Genomic DNA, 20,870 nt, shown 5'->3' with positions numbered 1-20,870 from the left:
AGCAGGCTGCTCTGTGTCGTATTAGCAGCTTTGTGTCTTTCTGAAGTTTAAAGTTCGTCCTTGTCAATCCCAAAACATTACCAAATGCATATGCAATATGCATGCTTATTGTTGTGGGAAGTTAATTCACTTGTTTCCATTCCAAAATTTTACAAGAAAATGCAAACCGGAAACAGGGCGGATCCTGTTCAAAATTTCGCAAAGTCACACTACTCATCATTATTTTATGATTGTCGTAAAAGTCATGATATAGCGAAATCGATCCTTTTGAGCTAAAGATGGACAACAGAAATTACTCATGGTTGTTTAGACGAATTTCGTTCAAAACGTGAACACCCTGCCGACTTTTACAGTTACAAAAGCTATTTTTAAAATTCTTTTCGTAAACCCTAAAATCAAGCAAAGTTTTCAGGACGAAAGCACGCTTAGATAATTGCGGGTTACTGTTTTACAAAAATGTTGTTTTTAGGATACCGTAACTTTTCACGAACAAACCATTTGCATTGGCGAACTGCGAATAGGTTGCGCCGATGGAGACAATTGCATAAATAAATTTGATTTTTTTATTTTGTTGCTCGTTATGTATAACGAACAAAATCGGAGTGTTTACACTGGGTTGTAGATGTTTTGTGGATGAATTCGTAATCATTTAATTTATTCAGCGTAAAAGATAAAGGAATCAGTAAACCAAATTTCACACATAATAATAATATGCTGTTTACAATTAGAAATAGCAACATCGATTCTGTTCTGTAATTTGCACGTCAAGCAGTGGTGAAAGCGGACGTTTCAAAATGGTTGAGTTTCTTTCATCAGCCATTCAAAGGTCGCCTCATAACCTCTCTGCTTCAACATGTTTCCAACCACCTCGCGACAACGGTGGTGGTATGCGTTTAGCCACGAAATCTGCAAATTAATATCAACTGGGCTACTGACCAATCAACGTCGTTTAAATAACAGCCAATTGCATAAAATGGCTATTTTGGAAGTAAAAGGTTCACCGAAAAGGCACAACGCGTATTATCATGATATAACCACATGTCCGTAAAAAGGCATCTTAATAATTGTTTGCAAGATCATAACCCTAAAGTTATTTCATATATGGTTCAACTCCCAGTCCATGTACTGTTGTACTGTTTTACTGTATCGTATGTTCATTCACCTCATCTTCCGTGAGCAAACTTCTGTCAATCATTTTCTGTTGGATGGGGATGAGCGCCAGGGACTCAAAAGTATAAAACTCCTTTCCATCGAAATTGTGCTAAACGACACACACGCTCAGATTAAACCACAAAATAGCAACAAATACAATATTATTCAATATAAACTGTGTATCAACTGGTATCATTTAAGACATTGCAAACCTGTGTTTCTGCTTTTTTACATAGTAGAGCATTTTCTATGCGGATGCCAAACTTGCCATCTTCATAATAACCAGGTTCTGTGAATAGAAGGGGTTACTTTTCATTTGTATCATATCAAAACACTAACTCTAAAATAGAAAATGATAGCTCTTTTCTCACCATCTGTAATGACCATGCCTGGTTTCAGGTCCACTTCTGCAGCGAATGGCACTACTCTGCTACTATTTCCAATGTAACAACCAACAGGCCCTGCATTTTGAGAATGACTAATTTACAAGCAAATGCTACAAATTGTGTTTTCTCAAATAATTGCCAACAAACTGTATTACGAAAATATTGAAGAGCAAAATCTTAGGCGCTCCATTCGCAAGTCACAATCTTGTCAGCTTTACCTTCATGAACGTTAAGAAAGCTTCCTACACCATGCCCGGTGCCATGTCTGTAATCGAGGCCAACTTTCCATAAATGCATCCTGGCTAGCGCGTCTAGCCAAAAACCTTTTGCTCCTTCAGGAAACACGACGCTTGCAAGTGCGATGTGGCCCTAGTGTTAAAATGAAGTTAGCAATTTCTTTTTACTAACATGAGTTTAAAAGAATGAATTTTCGATTAACAGAGTAGTAGATGTTGGTGTGTGTCATTCATATATTTCTACCTTTAAAACACGTGTAAAGCAGTCCTTCTCATGCTGACTAGGTGTTCCAAAGTGCATTGTTCTGGTCGTGTCTGTCGTCCCATTTCTGAAGAAAATGATTACAATGAAAGGATTTAAACTCCTAAACTTGACAATAAACTATAACTCAAACATGAAAATGATGAAGAATGAATGAACAACACAAAAACCTGTATTGTGCTCCAGAGTCACAGAGATACAACTGGTCAGCCTTCACTGGCTTGTCATCATCTTTATTCGGGCTAAATGAATCAGTCTCGATTTTACTAAGATCTTAAATCTTACGGATAATATGTGAGGGTATTTCAGCTTTGTAGGGCCACCAAACTATATAGCTTGCCTCACCAGTAATGAATGATAGAGCCAGTGGGACCAGAACTTGAAATCGTGGCAAAGCTGAGTGAAACAAATCCATCTTCCTGCTGTCTGAATTCCAAAGATTTGGCTGCTGCTGAACATTCTGTAACATTGCCTTTGGGTACCTAAAATGAATTAAATACATAAGAAAGATTTATAGTGAAGTTGGATAAGCAACTTGCCATCCGTATAAACATGGTTTATTGCAAAGACAATAAGCTCTATAAAGGTTATTCTGTGAATTTCTTAACTTGGTTATCTCAGAGTAGCTAAAGTTCTTTGAGGTTATTTTCAAATGGAGCCTAAATTTTCATGAAAATATAAGCACATGCATCATAGAAATCCATGTGTATTCACATGTGCGCTAATAATCTCTCTGTGCATGCAAATACATACATCTGTCCGCCAATTATTTTCACACCTTTCTTGGTAGTGATATAATACTGTTGCATTGTGTTCTTTATTATAATACATCCTTTCTTTCTTTATACAGTTGATAGTTTGAGCATGTTAGGTTAAGCATAACTTGACCTCAGAACCACAGACTGCTAAGCATAACCTAGCCACCATCGCAAAATTTCACATGTTTCCAAAAAATTTGTAACGCAAGGTGGAATGACAATGACATACGGTATTGTACAAATCCCAATATATTTTTTGAAATATTAAAGAGAAATGGCTTAACCCGACGGTTGATGGATACATAGTTTAGTTGTTAAATGTAAAAGTATAGTGTTTAAAGAAATTTTCAATTCATGCAAGAATTCTATTTCCAACAAAACATTAATATGCTTTGTTTAGCATTACCTCCATATCCATCCAATGAAAATATCTGCAAAGTGCAACAGCATCACGATTATTAGCCACAATCATGCCGTTTATTTCTGTTGGATTCTTTACGCACTTTGTCATGCTCACTGGACTATACATTGTTGTGACACGATATATCTATAAATAAAATTTGTTTGTGATAAGCAATGTTGGCTTATTTTGATACAGCATATTTTAACTTACATTCAATCTAACTAAGGATTGGCAAAAGGAATCTGTGTAAGAGCAATGTAACTGGGTTGGTGTTTGACTTGTAAGTTTTTGTTTGCACAACACCACTTAAACCAACAACATTGTTACTGAATTTAAATACCTGATCACTACATTTTTTATCACAGGAAGGCAAGAATTGAGTAAACAAAGCTGGCAAAAGAAAAATCGGTAAACTATGACAATGTTTTTGTAAGTCTAACAACAGAGACTAAAACTCCTCGTCGAAGTCTAATTAATTTCCAAAGCCAAGTCCACTAATGTTGGTTATATTGTTGGTATAACAAAACTAATGGTAAAATGTATAATTTACAATAATGACAAATAACTTTCATGATTAGAAAGTGCAACTTTTCATTTACACAAAAATATTAGATTATGCAATTAACATAATTATCATACAGTTCCAAACAGGGTGTCGAACTGCATTTAAAAATGATTTATCTCCAATTCAGGCTTTCCGACTTCATTGGTTCAGGTTTGCATTGAATGCACAAATATACTCTGCTATAGGTTCAAGTTCAGCACATGCCTGTTCACTCCAAGCTCAAAATACAGAGTGAGGCTAATATCCTTCATTATTCTCTTCAGCTGCATTGCCCAAGTGGCACCATTTTAACTCAGGGAATTGTGTGAGGAGTCACCATTTCCTAGATCAGGACTTTTTCCATTTCAAAATAAGCACAGTTGATAACAATTGGAAACATGTCTTTAATAGCTTCTCTGTGAAATTATTGTATTTAACAAGTAGTCACTTATCTCCAATCTGGTTTATTTTTTTCCAGTTTGGTTTCTCAAAAATAGCGAGCCAAACCGATTTAAAGGTTCAGATTTGGTTCCAGTTTGACATTCTGGTTTTTAACAACCATTTTTACTTTGCATTTGGTAGTGAAAGTCAGTAACAAGCAATAAGTGCAATAAAATAACAAAACACAGGAAAGCCCGATCTCAAATTAAAAAAAATGACCAGGACAGAGTTGCTGTTATATTTAGACAGCATTATAGTTACATAACTTGCACACTTTATAATGCTTTTTAACCTGATATATTGCAGACACAATAGCATGGCTTGAATTGGTGCTTAACCAAGTCTTTTCGGAAGAACAGTTTTGCTCCAGAAAAGGAATAATACTGTCGTAATCATGAACGGTAACGTCATTTGTAAGATGGTTTTTGATTTCATCAGTGATTCGATTTTGATGAATAAACAAACTACAACATACAAATGGACAAAATTACCGTGACTACATAATTTATTTTAAAAAATCTGGCAAACTCAAGTGATTTCATCAGTAACATCAAGGGTTGGTAAAATAAAATTATTTCTTCTTGCTAATGTTTTATATACTCACTGAGTGGAATTGAAACCAACAACAGAATAAGCAAAGAACACCGGGTTGTATTCAATATCAGATGCCCGCATATTGTAAAGCCCTGAACATAAACTTCATAATCGAAATTCAGGAAAGTGAAAATTAGAATGAAATCATTACACCATTTGCAAGACATATAACAATGCTGGTGTATTTCATAACTGAAAAATTGAATTTGCCTTTAAAAATAACAGCAGTTTTCTGTTGTTAATAGAGGTATAACTTGCTAAGCAATCAATAGAAACTACACTAATGCAATGTGCTGTAATACTATGCATTATTCAGAAATATGATACTAGGATTACACAAACATAATTTTAACATTATCATAAAACAGCCATATCAATAAATAATTCTTGAATCAAGAAAGATAATTATTAAAATAATGTAACAAGCATACAAGCCACTTCATCAAGAGCAGTTAGAACCAGCCAGTTTACTCCATTTTTAATCATTCGCTGACGAAGATCATTTAATTTTTCACGTACAGTTTTGCCTGCAACATTTTCTTGCACAGTTATAAGGGAGGTAGCTGGTGCCACAGGTTGATTATCCCAAACCTGATAAACAACGATCATTACAAGTAAAGAGTTTGGTAAAAAGAAAGCAATGGTTGAAATGTCAACTCTGTGCTATTTACCTGATCAACCAAATCTTCAGTTGTTTCTAACAGCCTATGACCTTGTTTTTCCAGGGCAATTTTCATTTTATTCCATGAACCTTTCCAATGAAAAATAATAAATTTAATTCTGCATCAACAAATTGTTGTCATTTCAATTGAAAAATATTGAAACAATATTGAAAATTAACATTGAAACTAATCGAAACATATTAAATATTCTGCAAAAAATCAACCGAATATAAAACATACTTGATGAATACAGAAAAGGATTCACTCCAACATATGACCCTTCTGGAAGAACAGAGCAAAGCCAATCTTCAATGCTTGGGGTATCTTTTAACCCCATCTTCATCAGAATCCAGTTTGTATCAAGCTCTTGTTCAGCCTGAAGGGAGATGTTATGTTTTTCATTCAAGCATTTCTAGGCACTTTGCTCTCCAAGCATATTGCAGTATGCAGTTACTTATTGTTATCAACATTCTTATAAACCATAACATGTATCTTACAAACCTCTGACAACTGGGCTGGGTCTACACAGCGTGAGTGTATCAGTATGTTTCACGTTTGTTAAACACTTGCTTTTATGGAACAATTAACAAACAACAAATTTGTCATTCTCTCTTTACTGCCTCACTCTGTGTGGACCCATCTTTATGGAACAAAAAATGACCCGATATGAGGAACACAAACCTTGAGTAACTTTTATAAAATACCTGCAGAAAATATCTCCCATCAGTCCAAAGAGCAGCTTCTTTTTGAGTTATAACTGCAGTGCCAGCTGATCCTGTGAATCCAGATATAAAAGACCTTCTCAAGTCACATTCTGCTAGGTATTCACTCTGTCAATGAAACTTCTTAACCTTTTTATTTATTTTCTAAGCAAGTAATACGTTTCTGGAAAGAAAATTACCATACCATAACTACAGTCTTTACAAAATAAAAACTAAAAATGTTACTGAGCCTTTATGATAATAATCAAGTCGCAAATTTAATTTCAAATATAACCCCATTGTTTACAAGTTTTTTTTACCTAAACAAAATAAACACTTGCAGCAAATTGAATATTTTATCGAGAGAGACCTACCTTTTAATATAAACACATTTTACCCATCAAAGGTACATTTTACCTCTATTCAACCATACCATGTAAATTTTAATTTCACCTAAATAATTTTAACTATACCAAGGTGTGCAATAATCCTACGTTTCTTAATCATAACTACAACATAGCTACAGAAAAGTCTTCATAAAATTTTTTTTTATTTTCTGATCTAGTTAATTCGTAAGTCAATGTTGGCTTAAACACAAATGTTTAACTCAAGTCATTTAAACATAATTTGGCTTCTCCGTGTTCAAATTGAAATACATCGCTTGGTTTTCTGGGTAGAGGAATAGAACCTAAGAATTGTAAAAGGGACTGCCATTCACTCTGGGCAGTGTTATTTACTTAAGGAAATACAAGAAATTTCCAGCAAAACTGATTACTTTTAACCACTCAGCCACTAGCCTATGCAAGGGCTATGGCCCTCTTATGAACCCATTTGTTTGGAGCATAAGTGTTTTACGTCCTTTCCTTTTTGTAAATCGCATTTCGTTATCTGCGACTACTTCTATTTTCAAGAGCAATTATAGAACATGTTATTTTGGGGAGTAAATTCAAGTTTTCCACTGGCCATAAATGCAAGTTTAGTTATATAGATTGGGCTAAGTTGTACTGAATAAGTTTTTTCTTAAAGCACAGAGACCTCTATCTCAAAAAATGCTATGAAAACTAGCCAATTTTACAGTTTTAAGGCAGCTTACCTGATGAGCATCAGAAGAAGGCACAATAATAGCTTTCAAAGGATGATTAGTGTAAATTGCAGATGCCATGACTTTACGAAGCTTGAGCAATGTGTTTGTCGTATCTTTTGTCTTCATTTTGCAAGTATGACCTAATAATAGCCTATACCTCTTAATTTTGATGATAAGCAAACTACAACCACAAACGAAATGTTAAAACTACTTATACCTGTCACTCATTTATGATGCAGAATAGGGAAAGCACCGGAGTCGAAAACTTTTGGAAAATCTGAAAATATTAGGGATGTGCCGTGAGGCTTGAGGAAACGATTATCATGGTGTCGACACGAACGAATTCCGAATGTATTCGTATCAACATCAAAGAATAAAAGTTCATCCAGAAGTACCAGAATTTATTTGTAATGTGATGCAATCGTTAAACAATTTGCTTTATTTAAAAACGAATAATATTTAAAGGAGATTAAGAACCAAAAGTCGTTTGTTAGCCTAAATGACCTTAAAACTAGATCAGCATTTCTCACCAAAGTCGATAAATTTATAGGTAATGTTAGCCTATATTCGACAAAGCCAGTGTTAGTAACTTAGTCGTGTTCGTCCAAATCTTTCACCCAGGCGATATTCGGCATTCGGATTTGGGTTTGCACCGTCCCAACTCAAGAAAATACCTCTCCATTTTGTAAAACGGTTTACTAAGTGTTCAAAAAAGTGTTAGGTGGGCCTTATTTGGTACAGGTACCTTAATTAATTAATTATTAGTTTAAAATTCATGACTTCTGTAACGTTAGCTACCTTGATCGTTAAACAGGGACAGGAGTAACCTACAGGACATACTTCACGCTTTATTCACTGAAATAATGTTTTTTGTTTTTTTGCGTTTACTCTTTGTCCAACCAATTCGTCTTTCAGATAAGGTGCCACGTAGCCTACAGAACGTTTTCCAGACACGTTGTTCACAAAAAATACACCTATGGCTACCTAATAACAGTTCTTAATTAAATAAAATAAATTACAGTTAGCCACAGCTAAGGACAAGAAGCAGCTTATATATATGAAGTGGTTATGAAAGTCGAGCCCCAAAAGAAACTAAGCAATGCAAGATTTTGAATGCTTTATTTTTAAATGAATTTTGGCCTAAACCATCTTTCATTCAAAAAAAAGCACAATTGCTTTAGCGGTGGTAGAATGCATTTACGCCATAGCTTCACTTGAAAATAGTTTCTCTTCTCTGAACCTAAAGAGCTCTTCCAAGCTCGATATATTCTCATCGTCGTTAACAAAACCTCAACCGGATAGAGCGTTCGATTTTGTGCATCTGAATTGAATTCACTTGCACAAGCCGAGTTGCCAATATCAGAAAATAGACCTGGTATTGTGAACTCATAACTCATAAATCTTTCCCATCAGGCCTTCAATGCAGTGTGCAAACGTGAACTAGATCATAGAACTGTTCTTTATGTAAGTTACATTATTCTCGGGAAAATAACGGTAACCAGTGTTTTCAATTTAGGTATAAGAGAGTAGACGCCACTTCATCAAAAGTGCGTTTAGTCCAATGGAAATAGCAGACAAACTGCAAACCTATTCTTAATGGCAATATTGATTATTATGTTTATTTTGGGTAAACAGTTTGCATAAAGTTTTTGAAAATCCTTCACCTTTAACGTGTGAATTAAACACTCTATATAGTCTTAACTTTTAATTCTCGTAACCATGTAAATTTAATGACCATTGTTATAACTATACAATGTTTAGCAGGGATACTAATGTAGAAATCTCCACAAATAAGCTCAAAGGAAAAATGAGGCACTATCGTTTAATTCCTTGCCATTATTTTTAAGTTTAGTCAGCTTCCAGATCATTGTATAAAAATATTTTGTCAATTTTCTATATGCCATGACTTATGAGCTTCATGCAATTCATCCAAGAGACAACGAAACTTTTGTTATCCCTGGTTCCATATTCCAGATTATGATATATCGACTCACCCAGTACACTTTAATAATAAAATTTGCTGATATAGAATAGTTTATTCTCCAATGGAAGCGATGATGAAAACAACCTCAGGAACAAACAAATATTAAGTTCTTGTGTTGCAGATGGCAATTAAACATCTTATGCCGTTAAGCAAAGTTGGAAGAAAAAAACCAGGTTTGCCCCACAGACATGTGAAAATGCAGTATATCGCAAATAAACATGCGACGGCCAGTTGGAACCGATTGTCCTTGTACGCAATCTTAACAAATACTGTAGAAACTTCGTTGAGAGTCAAGAAATTGGGACTGTTTCTGATGCAGTTATGTTTTCATATTAAATACTTTTTTCCGATGTTCACATCTTTTCAGTTCTTGGTCAAGCTTTGAAGTAAGCACGGTAACTGCACAGAATCAATAGGCTAACATTTATCTTACTTTTAAAATATAGCCTATGTGTAGAGAATTCCTGCAATATTTGTCGTAAAAATGGTATTTTGTCACCTGTTGCATGTTAGCCGTAGGTCCAGTCCAGGGTCTCAGCTTTTATACGTGCTAGTGTATTAAGCAAACTGTTTGCGAGGTATCTAGTGATGACATGGTTGGTGCATTTCTGGGGAGCTTCACAATTGCAAGTCGTGAAAAAGCCCAGAACCTTAAAGCACATTTTATCATTGTTATCATTTGCTTATTGATTTATTGCTTGATGAAGGTATTTGTGATTGCAAAACATGCTTTTACCCAATTTGAACTTTAGGTCCATTATATATCTAGCTTAACTGTAGTCATCTACATATAACCACATTTCTGGAGTCTGTTTTAGGTTGATTATATTACTCTAAATGCATGATAATCTTGGTGCGGGTGCTGACCCCTGAGGCACTCTATTATATGGAGGCAATTGAATTGAACATCAGTGGTTGCCAAGAAAACAGCGAATGTGGTTTACACTTTCGGTGTATACCACAATTAACTTAATAAATTGCAATCAGACTCTTAAGAACAATTAGTAGGTGGCGAATTCTGTCTAGAAATTCCTAAACTATAAATAGATTATATAATTTAAAACATTGAGAATCTGATTAATTTCACTTTTCCTTATTATTTCAAACAAACACGAAAAATTGCAACAATATTACTGTTCATGAAAAAATAATTTTAAGAACCCATTAGCAATCAAAGCGCAGCTCTTTAAATTACAAGATCTCTTAGGGAAATTGTTCAACGAGTTGTTACAATCTATCTCTTCTCATTCATCAAACTCTCAAAACTCTAAACTAGGTACTGGAAAAACTCAATACTCAATACTGAATAATGAATAATGAAATCATAGCATGCAACGGTACATATATACACTGAAGGAAACAATTAAAGAAACAGGATTCCAACTTGAGGCGTAATGCGCTTATCAATAACAGAAAATGATTTGGACTTTTAGACTCGAAGATGATGATGCAAGTATGATGTTATGTTATAGCGCGGTAAATAACAGAAATATAATAATAACGTCACAACTTGGAATACAATGGAAACAGCGTCTTCCAAGTGCAAAATGCGGTCATAAACTGAGCAATGTGACGATCAGGCCCCATTGAACGCAATTTTAGATTGAAGGCATCATGATGCCAAAATTTAACGCAAAAATGTCTGGAAAATGTGTGTACTATCACATATCTCTTTATAGTAAACAAAGGCTCCTTGGATAATTAATCCTCATTTTGGATATACAAGTTCTATCTCGTTATCGTAGCAATTATGCTCCATCAGGAAGTTACACATAACCTCAGTGGGAACAGAGGTGGAGAATGAACCATTAATTAACACCAACGATCAGTCTACCAGAATTTGACTCATAACAAATATATTATGCAGTATATTTACATACTTTCACGATCTATATTACAGACCAAGAAAGCCAGAAGTGAAAAGACTACCTAAAACAAAAGTCGCGTTTTAAATCGTAACCTATTTATAGATATTCCACCGCAAAACGTGATATTTCAGAAAAAATGAAAAATTTCTATAATCATTTAAACTAGGTAATTGTCTCTTAGCAAAATTCTATGAACTACAAAGTATTGTTACTTGGAGAATGCTACCAGCACCTGAAAATTCCACTACTGTACATTTGCACAAGTTTGCTGGTCCAAGTCATACTTGACCCGGAAGGACTGGGTTCTAAATACTCGGACTAGAGTAGAACTAGCAAAATAAATTTTGTAAAATCTGAACCAAAGATGATCATTTTTCACATGCGGTTTGATATCCTGATTAAAAGTATTATTATTTGCAGCAATCAAAATTTTTTGAGTATGTGGCGGTAGAAAAGAAAGAATTAATATGTGCAAGGAATCAAATTTTACTATAAAATATCCCTTTCGTATTCTGACAAAACGTTTCTAATACCGTGTTCATCCAGATGCTTGCAAGCTTGAAGAATGTCATTGTTAAACTTATGTTTCATACTGTTAGTAAATGGATCGATGGTGAGTTTATGTTTCCTTCTTTTGTGATCTCCATTCAGTTGTTGACTGAGACAGAGAATTCGTTGTTGAAGATTGTCTGGCGAAATCACTGTGTGCATTTGCAGAAACTCAACCATTTTTAGAGTGGTGGCAATGGGATGGTTAGCCAGTTCTTCAAAATTAACCAAGAGATACGGTTTCCCACTCAAAACTACCCATTTAATGAGATTTAACCACGTAGATGACACATATTTAAAACGCACCTGGAAACCTGAAAAACATAAAAAAGGAAACGTTAAAAATACAACGGATGACAAAAGCTTTACAACAAGTTGTAATTTCTCAGAGCCAAAAAATTAGCTTATGAAAGAATGATATTTTCTTTAAGTCACAAAACTAGCCCTTGCCTTTTGATTGAAATCGTTCGTTGCTTGCTATACCGGTATGATTTCCATTGGATGCATATCGATGAAAATCGGCGATCATGGCGTCGTACGGGTTTCGAATTATGAGAATTGCAGATTGATATAAAGACATCGTGTTTTGTGTTAACATGTGATCTTTTACAACCACGCTACGATGCCTGGAAATAAATGGAAATTCTCCCAAGAAACCTGTGAATAATTATGTTTTGTGTAACCCTTTATAAATATCATGAATTAGAACACATCATAATCAAAACAACATGGAAAGTTTGATATTGTCAAAAAACACGTTTTGTTGGAAATATCTATAGCTTAACTCTTGTGTGCATTGCTGTAACCTTTTTCGTGTAATAGTTTATCTCCATACACGCTTCCAGTGTAAACACCAGTAGCTCTTTCAAGAAGATAACGCGTCCAGGTGTTACCAGATCCGGGAAAGGTAGCGAGGACAGTCTTCTTGTAATTCCCAGGAGGAAGGAGTCGGATGTTTGCACATCTTGCATCTTCAGAAAACGTCCGATAAACCTTTATGTGTATTTGATTGCAATCCAGCTTATTTGTCTGATTAAATCTAAAGTACATTGCAAAGGATTTTGAAAACCTACTCTTAAATTTTGTCTCAAAGTTTTGACTTAAGCGTTTATGTTAGGTGTTAATTTACGTTAATGGCGACTGAAAAGCTGCTGTGACATATGAATGTACAAAGGAAGGAATGAAGCGGATTTAATTACAGATTTGTAGAAGAAATAATAATCGTATGCACAAACCATGTAAAGCAGTGTGAAACATTTTCTTTCAGTAAATGTAAAGTAAAATTTACCTTCCATTGAACTGACCACACATACAACCACTATTTTGGTCCAATATTGCTAATGGCAGTTTTAGCATGTTACAAAATAATATGCAATCATGAGAAGAAAGATTTGTTCTGTAGATATGATTTTCTTCCTCGAAACTAAAAGCTTGCCGGAAGCACCCCAAAAATTTTGAGTTTCCTAAGTTGAGCGGAAAATTATCTCCTAAACAAAATAAGCTGTTTCTTACAATGGAAAACTTTTTAAATGTCTTTGAAATTTATACAAGGATAGAGGGAGAAAGAAAAGGGTGAGTTATAGGGACTAAGTTAAATCTATTTTACCCGGAAAACAAGTATTAAACAATAAAAAGCATGAAACTATTTTATGTGTCTAGTCCGTTTTTTCTGTGACATATACCTCCTATACCTTATATTAATTTTACCTAACAAACAAGGAGATACAATTCTATAAGCAGTAACAGCATCAGCACCACCACATGTTTCTATTCCTCCTTTGCAATAACTTGGGCACTTTGTGTATTGAAGTTGGGCAAAATGCATTAAATCCTGTGCACAAACGCATGTGTCTCCAGATTTTAGTCCAGCGTAGTTGGCAGACCTTTCAAAACATAAAACATTTTATGTAGCTTATAAGCTTGTGTCTATTTCTACCATACACACTAAAAATATATACACAGTGTCCCCGTGTACCACTTATACTGTAAAAACTTTTCATTTACCTTGACGAACACAATGACAAACACCAGCTGGTTGTCATATAGTTAAACTTCACGATAAAGGCATGTTGTGAAACTGACCTGGATTGCAGACATCCAATCTTATTTACTGAAGAATGAAAGTAAAGAGCTATCTTAGTGAATGCAACATACTTCCATATACTTTATTCCTGCTGCTATAGTTAAGATTAGTTGATGTTTGGGTGTGGCAGCTTTTTGTATACATACAAAAGCTACTGTTAATTACTTGTAGAAATTAGAGGAAAGAATTTTGACTTATACCTTCACAATGAAAAGATGTCTTCATTCGATGAATTTCCAGTGGACTGCAAATAGCATGTATAAAGAATTTAATTGTAGTAACACCAGTAAGCTTGTATGACAATAGCAAAATAACTTATCCCGTGCATTAAATACACACAGTATGCTATATCTGCTTAAATAACTTTTAAACTTTGTAAAAAACTTTTATAACAATTTATTTTACCTTAAGCCGAATCTTGACTGACTGATGAAATTTTTTAATGTCACACTTTTTTTAAACGCTGCGTAACGAATAACGCAGAATAAAGTTGTAGAAAAACAGAAAAAGTAAAAAACTTTCATTTTTCTAAAATATCTTACTCTCAAGACTTTCATGGCTCACTTTTCGCATATAGTCTATAGGTGAACTATGGATTGTCACATGTAGTAACAAACCTTTTGCACTGAAATATGTTGCAACAACAATTACAATAGTCTAACGTGGTTGTCGATAAAACAAAACGCATAAAACGCGGAAGCTAATGGAGGTCATTCAAATTCACATAGAAAAACGGTATAAATTAGGTTTTTGGTCGAATTTATTTACAATAAATTGTCAGGTGGAACTGTGTAAATTCTGATAATATTTTACAACAGAATAATTATTTCCGAATAAATGCTGTTTGAATTCACGAAAACAATTTTTCATCTTTATATATATTGTTAGACAAGCAATATTAGGCTACTTAACATAAAATAATCTACGTTTCTTTTCAATGGCAGTCAACAGAAAAAATTGTCTTATTGTCTTGCTTTATGTTAAAGGCAAGTTGAAATGTAAATGAAGGCTACTTATAGTAGTTGTTATTAATCAGACTTATTTTCTAATAAACATTTTGACAAACTTAAATGCTTATCAAAACTTTATCGACTTTTAGGGTGTGATCTACTTTTGCACGAGACGCGAAGGAGATATATCTCGTGGACTTTGTGCAGTCTGATATGTGATATCACTTTAGCACTTCAGCAGTGTTACTGCCATAACTTCCATACTCGATTTACGGTCGTAGTAATAGTTGTCAAAACACAGTTTTTACATCACATTACAATCTGCTATTGTCCGGTTTGGGAAAACCGCAATGTGGGCCAGGAGCCAAGTGCAGATATCTCACGCATTTCAATAGCGTTTACAGTTACGCAGTGAATGCATACAGATATAAAGATGGTTATCGATGTTTTGTGCGCATAACACATATCAAAAAGTAGGTTGCGTGATAAAGTAATACAGTATGTACCAAACGCTCGTCAGAGCAGCTCCGTTACGTAATTATACCGAAATTTCTTAATTATTGTCAATTACGTACAAAACTATTTGAAAGTGAAGAATATTAAGTAGCTGAAAATCGGCATCTACAATTCTAGAAGGTTCTTAACACTCTAGTCGGCTATTAATCATTTGTGGTAAGTGTGACCAAAACAAAATTCTTCAGCATGCTGGGATTTCGTGAAATTTCGTATAACATTTACAACAAATAATGATAAGCAATTACAGTTGCAGTTAGACACAGATTCTACAATGCCAATTTGATATTTGCAACATATAAATACGATCAGTGTCCGAAAATGCGCGCAAGTGAAAATAAATTTTAATGGCCAAAAAGAGCGGGATCATGGGTGACATAATGAGCAAAATACAAAATATTTTCTTTATGGAGCTTAAGCACTAGCGACGCTCGTTTTTTTCATTAATAAGAGCAAGAGCGTGAGCGAGCCTTTTTTTACAAGAGCGGTTGCGAGCTCTAGCTGCGTATCAAAATCTTTTATGGGTCGACTTTTAAGGGCAAGATGTAAAATGGTTATCTTTTAAGGGCAAGATGTAACAGTTCCGTTATACATTAAAATATATCTTGACGGCTATACAGTATAAGTACGAATTCCTTTGAAACACCAGATACCATGATATTTCGCAAAAGCTTAAGAAGCTCCTATATGTATAGTTCCGCTATGTTCTCACTTCCCTCCAACAAGACACAGCAGATGGAGTTTTAAAACAGATTCAAATATTTTGTATACTCTCTTCGATGGGTGCTGTACGTATATCCAAGAACATACAAGTATAAAAATTAAAACCCACGCACCCATTCATGATGGACGCTTAAAATCATGACAGATAATAGGATAAATCTATTCTGACGTAAGATTACTGAAATTTGCTCTAATTTTGCAGAAACGTTTTAAACTGGTTACGCGACGTCATGTCTTGCCACGTCACGTGGCCGCTGTATAAAACCTTTTCAATTGAGTTATATTGTGCTAATTTTCATAATTAGCCCTTATTCCTACGGAATTCTCGTGCAGCTCTGATGATATTATAACGTTGTTAGTGCTTTATTTCGTGTGTTTAACAATAAGCGCTGTACTTTATTGTTGCCGTGTCTAGTTTACACGACCCTGTTTTGATTGCTTCCGAATTACGTCATTCGTACCACAGCGCACCTTATTTACACCAGGTAGCTTCTCCTGCACACAGTCACAGCAAAACGTGGCGTACAGTTGCATTATTTGCTGCAGAAACTTGAAATTTCGTTTGAAAGCGTATCGTTTTCGTTTACGCATTTACGCACAACTAACTCGACTAACTATTCTCTTGTGTTCTCTTCTCGCGGCTGGCCAGCTGGTTTTCCCCACAGCGGGAGCATGGCGTACCAAGAAAAACTTCTAGAAATGTATCACTTGTAGAAATACTTAATTTACACTAAATGCATTTTCTTTAGTGTAACAATTATGATGTATACAGGAAGCCAGATGTTATTGCTACTAACCTGTAAAAATTTGATCAGTTTACGACGTATAGTTTTCGAGTAATTAACGATTGAAAATGTGTGTGCCGTGTCGGCCACACCTAGTTAAAATAGTAAAGTCGCGCACCCGGTTTGGATAGGGTTAACGCGTTAGTTCTGATATTGTCAGTCTGAGATTGCGAGTCTGGTATTAGCAGTCTGCTGAACGCAACTCTATTCTGTGCTCTGACAACTGTAACCGTTTCGCTGAGAACCAATTATAAATAATTATTCAAGACATTAACAGTTTGGTTCTGGTACTGTGATGCTTAACTGGCTATCAGGGGTTAATGAACGCGCTATTAACGGAGTCAGATTAGCGAATAATCGATCAAGCAATAATTAACAACAGTCCATAACCACAACAACACGCACAGTTAACACAATATAAAACTGGAAAAGCTAAGCTTATACATTTAATCAATGTGAAAAGTCTTGGACAAAACGTATACATATAAGTACATAAGCATTATGCACTTAACTTGTGTAATATTACATTGAATAATAGGATAGAATTTATGAAATAACTCTCGTGAACAAAATAACAACGCAAGACAAAATACTATATAAGCTACTATATAAATAGTATAACAATGTTTGATAATAATAGACGTTACGACCACCAGGGTTGATTGTGTTATGAATTTCAGTGAAGAAGCTTCAGAAAATAAATATTGATTCACGAAATACATATATTCATATAAAGTTACAGGTAATTAGGAGAAAATTAGAACTAACTAGAATTAGAAATTACAGAATTTGGAACTAATTCGGTGGTGTTAATCCAAGATCCCCCCAAATACGGTCAGCAAACAAATCTTGACCTTTCATACTGCTCACACTGGCACTGTCAAGTATTTGGCCTTGAAACAGACCAACACCAGAATCTCGACCGATTGGTACTATCATTACGAAGGCCCCTGCAATTCGTTTATAATTTTGTGAAAAATCTATAGACAGCCTTAACTTGTAAAAGCGTATTTATAATGAAGAGTGCAGGTTGTTCAACATTCTTCGTAAATAACAAGAAACATAGCTTCGATTCTACGAAGCATTTGTCCAAGATGATGCGTATAGGTACAGTATATACCTGTTTTATAAGGTTCCCACTTGTTTTTTCCGGCTAGCCAATTGGCAAACAATTGGTCGGCTTGTAGTTTGGCTGTATATGCCATTTTTTCTTCTGGTACGTTGTTGATGGCTCCGATAGCAAATACATCTTCGTGGCCGTTCACTTGCAGAAAACTGTTAACACTCAAAAGGCCACTGTCGTTTAGGGCGCTACCTACAAAGATAAAAGATATTTTGAACGTTGCTATTGAAACTGATTGTTGATTGCAATGATTTAGCTTAGGATAGTGCGACTAACCTAATTCATCTTTAAAGAATGCGTTGTTTGCTGTTGTTCCAATGCATGCTACAACCATATCGCATTCTAGTTCTCTCTTTTCGGTTTTGACTTTTTGACCTTCGACGTACTTGTTCAACCTTAAATCGTTAAGGTTAACCACTTTTTCTCCTATGAAGTATAGTCAAATTAAAAAGAGTACATAATAGAAAATGTAATGAGAAAAGCTGAATATTGCAACCCGGTAATGTAGGCTACCAAGATGAAGGTTTATTTGCTTCTTTTGTAGCACTTCAAGCAGGTTCGATTGGTACGATTCGTTCCCTCTTTCTGAAGTAAGATAATGTCGACTGTGGATTAGGGTTACCTGCCATTCAAACGACTATTCTTAAAGAACAAACTTCCACAAAATTTTACTTCAAACATACATAATTTAAAAAAACAGATACTTTAAAGGCAACCCCATGTATACTGTTAATACCTCTTTGCTTGGAAAGTCAGTCTTAATTTCTCCAACCAGCTCAACTCCAACAGCGCCACCACCGACGACGATAACCCTCTTGGATTTCATCAGCTGTTGAAAACAAATGCGTTATCTTCTGTTCGACAACTAGTGTTACAAACTTTTTGACGCTGTTATTTATGATTTGTGTATGAGCAACATCAAAGTCTTAATTTGCCTGTTTCTGTGCGAAAAGCAATACCAGATTTAAATATTATTAGTTTAAGTGGCAGATTTAGATTATTAGAATCCACACTCAGAGCGAGAATGTCGTAGAACTTTAATTATGTGGACTTTTTAAACATTTTCTGTGATACAGTAGATCAGCTGGTCAACACGTTTATCACTTACGACTAACGAACCACTTTTCAGATAAAATAGGAAAAGTAGGCTTGGATATAGCAACAACTTGTGGTGTGATATCGAACATTGCCTACTTATGATGCTTCTGAACTGTTGCATCATATTTCTACATCTAAGAGTGGGAAAATGTTTCCTTCTCCTGCGTGATGAGCACGCCTTACCCCTTCCCGCATCTCGTCGTAGCACTTTAACGCTTCTTTGATGTCGTTCATGTCAGCAATGCCTCCCGGAAACGGCGAATTACAGCCACTGGCGATCACAAGATGAGTGTAAGAAACCTAAAGTAATATGACTATAATTACATGGAGACATTACACAAACGTTCGATTTGTAATCGCATAAGATGATTTATATACTGTTGGCCAAAATAAGATTAGGTTAAATAGAGTAAACTTGATGTTTGTTAGCGCTCTATACTCACCACTGTATTATCATCCAGGGTTACGAATTTGGATTTGGTATTTATTGCTTTCACAGATTGTCGAAGGAAAGATTTTCCCAAAAATTGATCGTAAGGAACAAATAGCTTATTTTCATAACCTAAAATAAAAACGAATTAAAAAGCAATTGCTACTTGCGCCTTTTAGCTGCATTTGGACATATAGTACAGAATAGCCTATTTAATTAATCCTATTTTGTCTCAAGTATTTGTTCTGAGATAGTCATGACTCCGAATACAACGGACATTTTCGAAATTTTCGAGTAAATCAAAGTTTATTGACTAGTTAATCCTATTTCACCGAACTGGATCGCTCCTGATCGTTTGATACGTTCAGCAATTCAGCTACGGTTTCTAATATTTGATTAAAAAACAACGTGCAATGTCGGACAAAACGCAATGTATATATGAATTATTATTTTTGATACTTTAGGACAGCGGTGGCCAACCAGTCAGAGACTAAGAATCTCATTTTATTTTTACTGTGTTAACCGCAAAGAGCCACATCATACACACATTTTCACAGTACACCTGAAGAAGCAAGCTTATGTTTGCAAAAGCTCGTGTCGAAAAATATAAAGTTAACCTTAAGAGTGCCAAATTATATCCTGTTTCTTATTTTATCATACACATTGGCACACATAAATATCCCCCCGTCTCTTCCTCACTCAAATACACACGTTTGTTTAGCTACATTTAAAAACGACATCCTGACGTAACACGGCCATCCTGGCGGCATAAACAGTCTCACACATGACCGAGCACGCATTTCCCAACAGCGGTTGAATGAAGCAGCTGAATTAGAAAATCTTAGCCAAAGTTGACTTAAGCATATTCATGCGAGTTATACTGTACACCATAAAAAGTACAATATCAACGAAAGAACCGCAAGTTGGCCAGACTTGCTTTAGGTCGTTGCTAAACATAAAACCTGATACCCTATTATACTAATGTAGCAAGAGCACAAAACAAAACGTCTCCATAACATTTTAGTGAAAATACATAAGTTACACCTTGTTTCTATTTGTGAATTCTCAAAGCATTGCTTATTGTCCGAGTGCCTTTAGTTATTGCAAATATATTGTTTCACTGCATATGCAAATACACTAATTTTTGCTTAAATTAATTAAATCAAATAAATTTTTTTCGCCCACCCCGCACCAACGTACTTTTTTCAACGAGGGTGCGTAGTGCACCAACGTTGTGAAACATTCCATCCTTCGGGTCAATCACTGTGACCTTGCACAAGTTTTCTTTAATGATTTTGTAGCCTAAGTACGCTCCGCCATATCCTCCACCAACGATAACAATCTTCATGTTTTCTTTTACCGCTTTCGCAGCTCTTTCATCCATATGATCTTATAGAGAGTCAGGTCAGGCTGAATATTGCTACGATTATAGGCTACCCATAGTTAGAATGGAAAAAAGTAAGTTATTTTTATTGGTAAGAATACAACAAACTACGTGAGATTTACTGTTGGTAGGTAGACAGAAATTAAATTTGCAATAA

The 20,870-nt window shown here is 35.0% G+C and overlaps 3 protein-coding genes across 3 annotated transcripts; all 3 read right to left on the bottom strand.

The window, feature by feature from the left end:
- Positions 1-549: 549 nt before the first annotated feature.
- Positions 550-7,410, bottom strand: LOC143448722 (xaa-Pro aminopeptidase 1-like). The gene is made up of 16 exons (XM_076948568.1): positions 7,233-7,410; positions 6,143-6,268; positions 5,679-5,814; positions 5,448-5,527; positions 5,208-5,367; positions 4,787-4,868; positions 4,475-4,646; positions 3,201-3,341; positions 2,382-2,518; positions 2,207-2,278; positions 2,019-2,103; positions 1,757-1,907; positions 1,524-1,613; positions 1,365-1,441; positions 1,163-1,261; positions 550-906 (listed from the first exon to the last, which is right to left on the bottom strand). Exons 1-16 carry the CDS (start codon positions 7,347-7,349, stop codon positions 790-792), a joined length of 1,842 nt encoding a protein of 613 aa, XP_076804683.1. The 5' UTR covers positions 7,350-7,410; the 3' UTR covers positions 550-789.
- A 4,154-nt stretch (positions 7,411-11,564) lies between these two features.
- Positions 11,565-16,117, bottom strand: LOC143449804 (sialate:O-sulfotransferase 1-like). Its single transcript, XM_076950133.1, has 8 exons — positions 14,113-16,117; positions 13,908-13,951; positions 13,629-13,734; positions 13,332-13,507; positions 12,913-13,111; positions 12,431-12,663; positions 12,075-12,281; positions 11,565-11,938 (listed from the first exon to the last, which is right to left on the bottom strand). The coding sequence occupies exons 1-8, from the start codon at positions 14,262-14,264 to the stop codon at positions 11,565-11,567; spliced, it is 1,491 nt and encodes a 496-aa protein (XP_076806248.1). The 5' UTR covers positions 14,265-16,117.
- A 967-nt stretch (positions 16,118-17,084) lies between these two features.
- On the bottom strand, positions 17,085-20,784 carry LOC143450659 (ferroptosis suppressor protein 1-like). Its single transcript, XM_076951293.1, has 8 exons — positions 20,530-20,784; positions 19,343-19,461; positions 19,083-19,199; positions 18,538-18,630; positions 18,315-18,423; positions 18,078-18,227; positions 17,799-17,993; positions 17,085-17,628 (listed from the first exon to the last, which is right to left on the bottom strand). Exons 1-8 carry the CDS (start codon positions 20,711-20,713, stop codon positions 17,474-17,476), a joined length of 1,122 nt encoding a protein of 373 aa, XP_076807408.1. The 5' UTR covers positions 20,714-20,784; the 3' UTR covers positions 17,085-17,473.
- Between the last annotated feature and the right edge of the window lie 86 nt (positions 20,785-20,870).

The sequence above is a fragment of the Clavelina lepadiformis genome, chromosome 3 (genome assembly GCF_947623445.1).
Source record: "Clavelina lepadiformis chromosome 3, kaClaLepa1.1, whole genome shotgun sequence".
Classification (NCBI taxonomy): Eukaryota; Metazoa; Chordata; class Ascidiacea; order Aplousobranchia; family Clavelinidae; genus Clavelina; species Clavelina lepadiformis.
This window is presented reverse-complemented; position numbering and strand designations above follow the sequence as displayed.